This window comes from Stenella coeruleoalba (genome assembly GCF_951394435.1).
Source record: "Stenella coeruleoalba genome assembly, chromosome: 15".
In the NCBI taxonomy this organism is placed as follows: Eukaryota; Metazoa; Chordata; class Mammalia; order Artiodactyla; family Delphinidae; genus Stenella; species Stenella coeruleoalba.
Genome location: NC_137161.1, coordinates 24,597,820 through 24,610,733, shown reverse-complemented (window position 1 = coordinate 24,610,733; position 12,914 = coordinate 24,597,820). Strand labels below are relative to the sequence as shown.

At 42.6% G+C, this 12,914-nt stretch overlaps 1 protein-coding gene across 1 annotated transcript in view; it reads left to right on the top strand.

Annotated features, from left to right (window-relative positions):
* ASIP (agouti signaling protein) overlaps window positions 1-12,676 on the top strand; it is a gene marked incomplete at its 3' end in the record, with an annotated part of 99,345 nt that extends 86,669 nt beyond the window's left edge. Inside the window, exons 3-5 of the mRNA XM_079945903.1 lie at window positions 9,768-9,937; window positions 11,182-11,243; window positions 12,500-12,676. Of these exons, the coding sequence (XP_079802029.1) occupies window positions 9,778-9,937; window positions 11,182-11,243; window positions 12,500-12,676 (399 nt within the window). The 5' untranslated portion in view covers window positions 9,768-9,777. The remainder of the gene's footprint in view (window positions 1-9,767; window positions 9,938-11,181; window positions 11,244-12,499) is intronic.
* Between the last annotated feature and the right edge of the window lie 238 nt (window positions 12,677-12,914).

The window sequence follows — 12,914 nt, the reverse complement described above, 5'->3', positions numbered from 1 at the left end:
TACACAAATAAGATTAATTCCACTGAGACTTTACCTTTCCCAGACTCAGTCTAGCTTTATAATTCCACTAAGTTACTTAGGTTCTAAGAAATTGTATTTTAAGTTTATTTCTTAAGAGTTACTTGCACAGCAAAGGAAACTATTTTTTAAAATTAAGTCCTGTAGGAGCTCCCATAAGGTTAACAGCTGCTTTCTCAGCAGAAACTCTACAAGCCAGAAGGGAGTGGCATGTTATATTTAAAGTGATGAAAGGGAAGAACCTACAACCAAGATTACTCTACCCAGCAAGGATCTCATTCAGATTCGAAGGAGAAATCAAAAGCTTTACAGACAGCAAAAGCTAAGAGAATTCAGCACCACCAAACCAGCTCTACAACAAATACTAAAGGAACTTCTCTAAGAGGGAAACACAAGAGAAGAAAAGGACCTACAAAACAAACCCATAACAATTAAGAAAATGGTAATAGGAATATACATATCGATAATTACCTTAAATGGGAATGGATTAAATGCTCCAACCAAAAGACACAGGGTCACTGAATGGATACAAAAACAAGACCCATATATATGCTGTCTACAAGAGACCCACTTCAGACCTAAGGACACATACAGACTGAAAGTGAGGGGATGGAAAAAGATATTCCATGCAAATGGAAATCAAAAGAAAGCTGGAGTAGCAATACTCATATAAAATAGACTTTAAAATAAAGAATGTTACAAGAGACAAGGAAGGACACTACATAATGATCAAGGGATAAATCCAAGAAGAAGATATAACAATTATAAATATATATGCACCCAACATAGGAGCACCTCAATACATAAGGCAACTGCTAACAACTATAAAAGAGGAAATCGACAGTAATGCAATAATAGTGGGGAATTTTAACACCTCACTTACACCGATGGACAGATCATCCAAACAGAAAATTATTAAGGAAACACAAGCTTTAAATGACACAATAGACCAGATAGATTTAATTGATATTTATGGGACATTCCATCCAAAACCAGCAGATTACACTTTCTTCTCAAGTGCACAGGGAACATTCTCCAAGATAGATCATATCTTGGGTCACAAATCAAGCCTCAGTAAATTTAAGAAAATTGAAATCATACCAAGCATTTTTCTGACCACAACGCTATGAGACTAGAAATCAATTACAGGGGAAAAAATGTAAAAAACACAAACACATGGAAGCTAAACAATACGTTACTAAATGACCAAGAGATCACTGAAGAAATCAAAGAGGAAATCAAAAATACCTAGAGACAAATTACAATGAAAACACGACGATCCAAAACCCATGGGATGCAGCAAAAGCAGTTACAAGAGGGAAGTTTATAGCAATACAAGCCTACCTCAAGAAACAAGAAAAATCTCAAATCAACAATCTAACCTTACACCTAAAGGAGCTAGAGAAAGAAGAACAAACAAAACCCAAAGTTAGTAGAAGGAAAGAAACCATAAAGATCAGAGCAGAAACAAATGAAATAAAAGCAAAGAAAACAATAGCAAAGATCAATAAAACTGAAAGCTGGTTCTTTGAGAAGATAAACGAAATTGATAAACCATTAGCCAGACTCATCAAGAAAAAGACGGAGAAGACTCAAATCAATTAAATTAGAAATGAAAAAGTTACAACAGACACCACGGAAATACAAAGCATCCTAAGAGACTACTACAAGCAACTCTATGCCAATAAAATGGACAACCTGGAAGAAATGGACAAATTCTTAGAAAGGTATAACCTTCCAAGACTGAACCAGGAAGAAATAGAAAATATGAACAGAACAATCACAAGTAATGAAATTGAAACTGTGATTAAAAATCTTCCAACAAACAAAAGTCCAGGACCAGATGGCTTCACAGGTGAATTCTATCAAACATTTAGAGAAGAGCTAACACCCATCCATCTCAAACTCTTCCAAAAAATTGCAGACAAAGGAACACTCCCAAACTCATTCTATGAGGCCACCATCACCCTGATACCAAAACCAGACAAAGATACTACAAAAAAAGAAAATTACAGACCAATATCACTGATGAATATAGACGCAAAAATCCTCAACAAAATACTAGCAAATAGAATCCAACAACACTTTAAAAGGATCATACACCATGATCAAGTGGGGTTTATCCCAGGGATGCAAGGATTCTTCAATATATGCAAATCAATCAATGTGATACATCATATCAACAAATTGAAGAAGAAAAACCATATGATCATCTCAATAGATGCAGAAAAAGCTTTTGACAAAATTCAACACCCATTTATGATAAAAACTCTCCAGAAAGTGGTCATAGAGGGAAGCTACCTCAACATAATAAAGGCCATATACGACAAACCCACAGCAAGCATCATTCTCAATGGTAAAACACTGAAAGCATTTCCTGTAAGATCAGGAATAAGACTAGGATGTCCACTCTCACCACTATTATTCAACATAGTTTTGGAAGTCCTAGCCACGGCAATCAGAGAAGAAAAAGAAATAAAAGAATACAAAATGGAAGAGAAGAAGTAAAACTGTCACTGTTTGCAGATGACATGATACTATACATAGAGAATCCTAAAAATGCCACCAGAAAACTACTAGAGCTAATCAATGAATTTGGTACAAAATTAATGCACAGACATCTCTTGAATTCCTATACACTAATGATAAAAAATCTGAAAGAGAAATTAAGGAAACACTCCCATTTACCATTGCAACAAAAAGAATAAAAGACCTAGGAATAAGCCTACCTAGGGAGACAAAAGACCTGTACTCAGAAAACTATAAGACACTGATGAAAGAAATCAAAGATGACACAAACAGATGGAGAGATATACCATGTTCTTGGATTGGAACAATCAATATTGTGAAAATGACTATACTACCCAAAGCAATCTACAGATTCAGTGCAATCCCTATCAAATTACCAGTGGCATTTTTTACAGATCTAGAACAAAAAATCTTAAAATTTGTATGGAGACACAAAAGACCCCGAATAGCCAAAGCAGTCTTGAGGGAAAAAAACAGAGCTGGAGAAATCAGACTCCCTGACTTCAGACTATACTACAAAGCTACAGTAATCAAGACAATATGGTATTGGCACAAAAACAGAAATACAGATCAGTGGAACAGGATAGAAAGCCCAGAGATATACCCACGCACCTATGGTCAACTGATCTATGACAAAGAAGGCAAGGATATACAATGGAGAAAAGATAGTCTCTTCAATAAGTGGTGACGGGAGAACTGGAGAGCTACATGTAAAAGAATGAAATTAGAACACTCCCTAACACCATACGCAAAAATAAACTCAAAATGGATTAGAGACCTAAATGTAAGACTGGACACTATAAAACTCTTAGAGGAAAACATAGGAAGAACACTCTCTGACATAAATCACAGCAAGATCTTTTTTGATCCACCTCCTAGAGTAATGGAGATAAAAACAAAAATAAACAAATGGGACCTAATGAAGCTTAAAAGCTTTTGCAAAGCAAAGGAAACTACAAACAAGATGAAAAGACAACCCTCAGAATGGGAGAAAATATTTCCAAATGAATCAATGGACAAAGGATTAATCACCAAAATATATAAACAGCTCATGCAGCTCAATATTTAAAGAAAAACAACCCAATCAAAAAATGGGCAGAACTAAATAGACATTTCTCCAAAGAAGACATACAGGTGGCCAAGAAGTACATGAAAAGCTGCTCAACATCACTAATTATTAGGGAAATGCAAATCAAAACTACAATGAGGTATCACCTCACACCAGTTAGAATGGGCATCATCAGAAAATCTACAAACAACAAATGCTGGAGAGGGTGTGCAGAAAAGGGAACCTTCTTGCACTGTTGGTGGGAATGTAAATTGATACAGCCACTATGGAAAACAGTATAGAGTTTCCTTAAAAAACTAAAAATAGAATTACCATATGACCCAGCAATCCCACTACTGGGCACATACCCAGAGAAAACCATAATTCAAAAAGACACATGCACCCCAATGTTCATTACAGCACTATTTACAATAGCCAGGTCATGGAAGCAAACTAAATGCCCATCGACAGACAAATGGATAAAGAAGATGTGGTACATATATACAATGGAATGTTACTCAGCCATAAAAAGGAACGAAATTGGTCATTTGTAGAGACGTGGATAGATCTAGAGACTGTCATACAGAGTGAAGTAAGTCAGAAAGAGAAAAACAAATATCGTATATTAATGCATATATGTGGAACCCAGAAAAATGGTACAGATGAACCGGTTTGCAGGGCAGAAATAGAGACACAGATGTAAAGAACAAATGTATGGACACCAAGGGGGGAAAGTGGTGGTGGGGGTGTATTTATACACTAATATGTATAAAATGGATAACTAATAAGAGCATGCTGTATAAAAAATTAATTTAATTTAAAAATTAAAAAATAATAATTAAGCCCTGTAATTCACTATATCCTTAATTACTCTAGAGATGTTACCTAGTGACATCTCCTCACTGCCCATTGTGCAGTGGCTACTATTTATATTAAGCCTGCTGGTTGCTGTGATGGTGATAATTCCTGCATTATCAGGTGTTCAGAGGAAGTGATGAATGTGATCTTTGGGTCTCAGTTCATTCCCCCCAAACTCCAGCCACTCCTTTTCTAACTCACATTTCCCAATTACTCTTTCACTTCTTTGCAGGAATTCCCAGCATATTTTTTGGTTAGTTTTATGTCAGTCGTGATAAGGAAAACCCAAAAAAAATAGAATAACTGCATATAATGCCTCTCAATCGATGACATGACTTTTGTGACTTGCCTTAATCGGAGCTTTTCCTTAATCAGAGCTTCTCCCCAACCCATTCCACCATATCTCCATTCTTTCCTTGCTTTTTTTTTTTTTCTCATTTCAAGTTGAATTTATTTCTGATTTGTCCTTCTAATTAATACCCACTGATACCAGAGCTCTGCCGCTTGAAAAAAAAAATGGTCTCTTGGGACTTCCCTGGTGGTCCAGTGGTAAAGAATCCGCCTTCCAATGCAGGGGACACGAGTTCGATCCCTGGTCAGGGAAATAAGATCCCACATGCCACAGGGCGACTAAGCCCATGAGCCTCGAGGAGAGAGCCTGAGTGTCCCAAACTACGAAGTCCACGCACTCTTGAACCCCCGCACCACAACGAGAGAGAAAACCTGCACTCCACAACTAGAGAGAAGCCCACATCCCTCAACGAAAATCCCGCGTGCCACAACCAAGACCCGACGCAGCCAAAAAATAAATCAATTAATTAAAAACAAGAAAAATTTTTTTTAAAAAAATTGCTTTTGGAAGAGATTGGGGATACAAAATAAAATCTTATACAAGATTGATCTTATACAAAAATACACATTTAATTTTATGCAACTAATCAAAATATTATCTTGCGATTTCCAATGATTATATTTCTTATTTGTATTCCAGGGGTTATTGCACTGCATCTTTATGAATTCTAGGCAGCATGGTGTAATAGAAAGTTTCAAAACATTATGATAACTACTCAGAATGGATATTTTCCCTCTGTCTCTAATAATCAAAACTTACCAATCCTAACTCTTGTCTCATTAGGACCCAGCCCTGTCCTAAAACGAATCTGAAATCTGATAAATTAATGACAAGTATTATTGGTTGGTAATGGCACAAGTTAACTTTCCCAAGTCACATTGGTCTTTTAATAAGGATCATCAATACCTTTACCCAAAGAAGCAGTTAATTACTTCAATCAGTTAGTAGATATTGAGAGAGTAGACGTGACGTGCTTGCTTGCCTAACAGCCCCTCGCAATTCTCACAATCTAGACAGGGTCAGCAGACTTTTTCTGTGAAAGGCCAGAGAGTAAATATTTTATGCTTTGTGGACCACATAGGGTCTCTGTTGGGTTTTTTTAATAGAACACTTTACAAACATGAAAACCATTTTTAGCTTGAAGACTGTACAAATGCTACACGAAATATGGAAAGGGCAAACGAATACTGCAGTCATTAACAGCTACAGATTCCGCCTCAGTGGTTAGTAAATAAATGCTTGTATAACAAGCTAAGTACTGTGCTTAGGTCAGAAGTTGTCAGGCTTAAGAAGTGGTAAAGGACGAGCTTTGTATGGGGACCAGGTAGTAGCCAAGCTTGGCTAGGATATATACTTCCTATAGGAAAAGATAAAGCTGGAAAGGAATGTGGAAGGCAGGTTGAGAGGGCTCTGGTGCCTTTTTGAGGCTATGGATTATGTATTTCATTTGGTAGTCAGGGTAACCCCTGCAGAGGAATAGAATGCTTGGAACCAGCAGCAGCCTCTTAATTGGTTTTCCTTCCTTTCAGTCTTGTCCCCTCCATCTCCTCACCCCAGTCAGAGGGATCTTTCTACAATGCAAATCTGAACAAGTCCCTCCCCCTATTCAAAACTTTTCATTCATTTTCCATCGACCTTAAGATATTGTTCAGGGCTTCCCTGGTGGCGCAGTCGTTGAGAGTCCGCCTGCCGATGCAGGGCACACGGGTTCGTGTCCCGGTCCGGGAAGATCCCACATGCCGCGGAGCGGCTGGGCCCGTGAGCCATGGCCGCTGAGCCTGCGCGTCTGGAGTCTGTGCTCCGCAGCGGGAGAGGCCACAACAGTGAGAGGCCCACGTACCGCTAAAAAAAAAAAAAAAAAAAAGATATTGTTCAAACTCCTTACCATGGTTTACAAGTCCCATCATGATCTGGCCCCTGCTTCCATCTCCTGTTATGTTTATTTGCCAACCTTACTGATCTTTTCTAGTTCCTCAAATGCACCATCCTCTCTTGCCTTTGGATCTTCATGTATATGGTTCTCAGTGTCTGCAACACTGCCATCACCACCTCCACTCTCCTCTTCAACATGGATAAGTCCAAATCAGCCCTCTGTTTTCAGCTTCAATACAACATGCTTCAAGAGACCTTCCCTAGTCCATGCACTAGTTGAGGTCTCCCATAGCACAAGCTTTATTAGAATAACTTATTTAACTTGTCAGTCATCCCTGATAGAATGTAAGCTCTGTAAGGACAGGCATCATTGTGTATCTTTTTTTTTTTTTTTTTTTTTTGCGGTACGCGGGCCTCTCACTGTTGTGGCCTCTCCCGTTGCAGACCACAGGCTCCGGACGTGCAGGCTCAGCGGCCATGGCTCACGGGCCCAGCCGCTCCGCGGCATGTGGGATCCTCCCGGACAGGGGCACGAACTCGTGTCCCCTGCATCGGCAGGCAGACTCTCAACCACTGCGCCACCAGGGAAGCCCCTTGATCACTATTTTTACCCAAGAATCTAGCATAGCACTGGTTCATAGTTGGTACTTAACAAATATTTTTTAACTAGATGAATGAATGTAGGTATGAATGAATGAATGAATGAAAGGAAATGGGGCTTTATTTAAAAGGAAGCTTAGTCTGGTTATATGTTCTAGAGTTGAGGAGGCCAGTGAGGAGGCTCTTATGGAAGACCAAGTGGGAGGAACTAGGCTGCACGGACAGGAGGAATGGAAAGGGAGGGAGGGTTGTGAGAATTGGGGGGAGTGAAAATCACTAGAACTTAATGACTGATTGACTGGGTGTGGGCAACAAGAGAGAAGGAGAAATTGCTCTCCAAGCTGAGAGCCCAGCAGCATCATTAGAGAGAGAGAGAGGGAGTCCTGCTAGGAAGAAGGGTCCAAGTTACTGCTTGGGGCTGGTCACTGTGCCAGGTTCATGGTCACAAAAACGAGTAAAACATGACCTTTTTTTTATCAAGTGGGAGAGACAAACACAAACAATGTGATAAAGTATTTGACAGAGAACAGTACAAAGTTCTGAGAAGCAGAGGATGGAGCAAATTACTATGCCTCAGTCCCCAGACTTTCCTGATAAATGTTTGTTTGGGTTAACTATTGCTGATAGGGACTAGAAACCTCTGAGATGGAACTGCATGGAGCTGGGAAACGTAGGGCCTCAAAAAATGTTTTGGGCTCTAGGGCCTGAGGAGAAGTATTGTCCCACCACACAAAAAAGATGTGAACTGCTTGAAAAACCTCTGTATTGCCTCTTTCTGTTTTATACATTGGGATTCTTCAAGTCATTGTTTATTTGAAGAAAGAGCTCCCCTGCTAAATGAATGCAAACCATTCACCTAGCCCACTCCCCTCATTTTACCAAAAAGAAAATTAGAGTCCATTAAAAAGAAAAAAAAGAATGGATTTGTCCAAAGTCACGCCTTTACTAATGCTTAAGCCAAGACAAGAACTCAGAGGTCCTGACTCCGAGCCCAGTGCTCATTCTGTTGACTCACTACCAGGCTTTGAGAAAGAAAATTGGTGGCCAGTTCATGATAGGCAAATAAATGCCCATTGATGAAAGGAGCTGAAGGAATCAGAAGAAATGGAGTGAGGGCTGAGAGAGGTAGAGGACGAACTTCAAAAGGAAGGGACTGTCCCCTCTACCTTTAAGAAGTTTAGAATGAGGTTGGGGGCTGGCTATTTGGGTCCTCCTTCTCCTGGAATGTAACAGAAATGGAGAAAATTTTACTCTAAGCAATCTGAGGGCTGGGAGGAATAGGCTAGAAATTGCCAGGCTGAGCCCAGGAATGGGCAGGACCAGCACGAGCAGATTGTTTTATTCTCTTCTCACCCACTATGCCTTATGGCAGGGCCAGAGAACCTTGGCAAAGCAGTCTCAGCTTTTTCCCAGAACGCACAGGGTGGGTGAGGAGTAGGGATTCCACACTCAGAGAAGATGAAGATGCTTTTGAAGCTGTGAGCCCTCACTAAGCCAAACCTAGACATTCATGGGAAGAAATCCGCTCTGGGATCTGTCTGGTTCATCAAAATCCAGCTAGCAATAAATCGATAAATATAGTTAGCCTATTTGAACAGGTCCATCCTATCCTCCTGACGCAAACCATATCTGCATTTATTTCCTCTGGATGTCGGAATATAGCATACACAATGACTTACACACTTGTCCAAAAAAGCCATTTATCCCTACACCGTCTCGTTTAGTCTTAACTCATGAGCCTTGTTCTCTGCACTTCAGTAAGACCTCTGCCACTGTGAGGCATTACTGGGGACCTTTCAACAACTCTGCCCAAGCCTAGGGTCTCCTGGGGCTACTGACTTAAAAAACCCCAGCGCCCCACCCTCTGGAAGGCAGAGACCAATTGCAATGCATTCCTTTTCTCCTTACATCGATCTCCCTCCCTTTTTAAAAAAATAATTTATTTATTTATTTATTTATTTATTTATTTATTTATTTATTTATGGCTGTGTTGGGTCTTCATTGCTGCGCGCGGGCTTTCTCTAGTTGGGGCAAGTGGGAGCTACTCTTCATTGCTGTGCACGGCCTTCTCGTTGTGGTGGCTTCTCTTGTTGCGGAGCACAGGCTCTAGGCGTGCGGGCTTCAGTAGTTGTGGCTCACGGGCTCAGTAGTTGTGGCTCACGGGCTTAGTTGCTCCATAGCATGTGGGATGTTCCCGGACCAGGGATCGAACCCATGTCCCCTGCATTGGCAGGCAGGTTCTTAACCACTGCACCCCCAGAGAAGTCCCTCCCTCCCTTTCTTGTCTTTCTTTCTTCCTCTCCCATCTCTCCTTTTCTCTCTTCTTCCTTCATCAGTTCCCCTTCCCTGTCCTAAGCCTTGCTGGTCCTCCAGCTCCCCTGGGACACTGGGGTGTGGAATGGGGTCAGAGCACCAGCCCAAAGAAAGCAGGAGGGCACATCCATTTGCCAGGACCCTGGCCCACCTGACTGCCTTCTCTGTCCCACTCAGGCCTCCCGGAATGGATGTCACACGCCTCCTCCTGGCTACCCTGCTGGTCTGCCTGTGCTTCCTCACTGCCTACAGCCACCTGGCACCTGAGGAAAAGCCCAGAGATGAAAGGAGCCTAAGGAGCAACTCTTCCATGAACCTGTTGGATTTCCCTTCTGTCTCTATTGTGGGTAGGTAGCCTAGCCTGGGGCCCAGCCTCCAGGCTCTGGCCCAAGAGAACTGCAGGATGTCAAACACACTCCCCAAGCTGATGCCAGGATCTACTGCCATAGGTCAGAGCTCCTTCGTGCTCATTCCTCAAAACAATCCTGGAGGAATAGAGTGCCCCTTAACTCATTTGGTTTAGGAAAGCCCTGCCTGCCACCAATCGCATACGCAGCTTAGCATGTTAGAGGCTCTGAGAAACCTTAAAGTCATGACAATTGGTGAATTTGGTTTAACTTACCATTTCTGAAACTTAATGAGTCACGGAACTCCTATCAATGGTAAAAATTTTAGAAAATGCTGCAGAATATAACCAAGTCTGGGATGAACTAGTCCTTTCATGCCAGGGTTGAGAATTGAAAATGACTGCTTGGGAGAAAATATCAGGGGCATTAGAGCCTGGCATGGAGATCTTCTGGCTCGACTTCATCTGACAATAATAATAATAACATATATACTTATTTTGTGCTAGGCACTGTGAAGTGAGTATTATTTTTATTCCTATTTTATTTCACAGCTAGGTAAATTAAGTCTTAGAAAAGTTAAGTAACTAACACACAGTTCTTAATCGGCAGAGCCAGAATTCAAACCCAGGTGTTTAACTCCAGAACCTAAGCTCAAAACTAATATTCCTTGCTGACTTGTCTCTCACTTCAAAAAGAGGATATTCTAGATATATCAGGGAAGGGACTGGGGCACATTAACATTGATTGATCACCTTCAGTGTGTCAGACTTTCTGCTTTATAAACATACCTCATTTATCCTCAAGACAACTCTTCAAGGTAGGTATTACAGTATCCTACTTGCAGATGAGAAAACCAAGTCTTAAGGAGATTAAGTAGGTTGCTCAAGACCACAAAGCTGTTATATCGCAGAGTCAGGATTCAAATCAGGTATGACTGGCTCCAAAGCTCTGAGAAATGGAAAATAGGGATACAGGAAAAACAAGTCCATCCATGTACAAGACACTGAGTCCATTTTCCAGGGCCACCTTTGCTTTCCCTCAGAGGACTCTGCTCCCAGTCTCTGGCTCCAGGTCTGCAGCCAGGCTAACAAGAACCTGCTGGCCTAAGTCCCAAGATGTGATCTATCCAGCCAACCCTTCATCTTCTCCCCTACCCTGGGGCTTCCTGGAGCCCCCTCTGCTCCTCCCACTTCATTGCAGCTCAGGGCCCTCAGAGACTGGTTTTGCTCCTTCTCTCTTTGAAGCACAGAACAAGAAATCCAAAAAGATCAGCAGAAAAGAAGCGGAAAAAAAAAGATCTTCCAAGGTAGGCCTGGGAGCTCACATTGTTGGGGTGGGACTGGACTTAAAGGGAGAGGATCCCCAAGCTCTGGCTAGGAACTAAATAAAAGATATCCCAGGCCTACATGCCCACAAGAAACTGAAAGCTACCCAAACTTCCTGGCCTCAAGCCCTGAACCAGACCCCCAGGAGCTGAGGCCCAGAAAGCTAAGGTTCACTGAGCAAAATAGCTTACCTGCTAAAAAGCATCTTCCTATATACTAGCTCACACCCTGCCTGAAATTTCACCATCACTCATTCTTTTGGATGAATGCAATGTTTCCCAAACCTCAGTCATTTCAGAACCATTTCCACAACTTTTACCATATCTGAGTTTCACCTATTTAATATATTTGTTTAAAATTAAAACTTTAATTTTAAAACTTTTCTATCATGGTTATATAGTTATTTAAAAACCTATATAACCAATATAGAAAACCAGTATCACTTGACATAAATAGAAAGTAACCCTAAAAATAAGTAAAATGAAAATAAAACCTTGTTTTTTGAAAACTCAGTTCCTCAATTGCACTAGACACATTTCAGGTACTCAGCAGCCACATATGGCTGACTGGTGGCTGCCTGTATTGGACAGCACAGCAAAGAATGTCCCCAGAAAAGGGAGTAGCAAACTCAAAGCTCCCGCAGTAGGAACTCATTTCTTGTGTTCGGTGCACAGAAGGCAGTGTGGTAAAGACCGGTGGGAGAGGTGGGAGGGCCAAACCACAGAGGGCCTCAAGGACCAAAGTAACGGGGAGGAGGGTGTGCTTTAAGCCCGAGTGTGATGCCATCATAGGTCTTCTGAGAGGTCCCTTTTGTGCACTGGAGGTCGGACTGTAAGGGGGCAAAAGCCGCAGACAGGGGCCTAGCCCAGGGTAGCAGCGGTAGTGAAGCAGTGGGTAGACTCCAGATCTATTGTGAAGGCAGAACTGACAGGGATTGTGGCTACACTGGAAGGGGAAGACAACAGAGACGGTAGTTAAAAACGGTGGAGCTGAGTGGGATGCCCTAGGGAGAGAAGAGGCCAGGCCGGAGCCAGTTAAGTTTTGATGAAGTGGGGCATTGTTGGGGGAGCAGGCGGGGACCCGCTGGGATGCCCTGTGGGCATCAGTCGAGCGGGCGGTGGGCAGAAGGTGGGGATGTCTGGTCGGGGGCCTCCATAGTCCAAGGAGTCTCCAGGCAGAGGTGAGGACGAATGGGGCGGACGTGGACTGCTCGGGCAGACCCGGCGTTTCCCCGCAGAAAAAGGCTTCGATGAAGAAGGTGGCACAGCCCCGGCCCCCGCCGCCCGGCCCCTGCGTGGCCAGCCGCGACAGCTGCAAGCCGCCGGCGCCCGCCTGCTGCGACCCGTGCGCCTTCTGCCAGTGCCGCTTCTTCCGCAGCGCCTGTTCCTGCCGCGTGCTCAACCCCACCTGCTGAGCGCGCCTCTGGGTGGTGGGCGGGGTGGGGCGGGGCTTCCACGGGCGGGGCTCCCCGGACGGGCCCTTCTGGGGCGGGCAATCTCTAGTAGGTGTGACTACCTAAAACAGGGAGTGGGCGTAGCTACTGACGTTGGGCGGAGCTTTTAGGAGGCGGGGCTTCAAGGAGACTTGGCTTGGGCTGGGCTAAAATCCAAATATATATAGGCTATTGAAAGGTGTGTGGCTGTTTCTTTAAA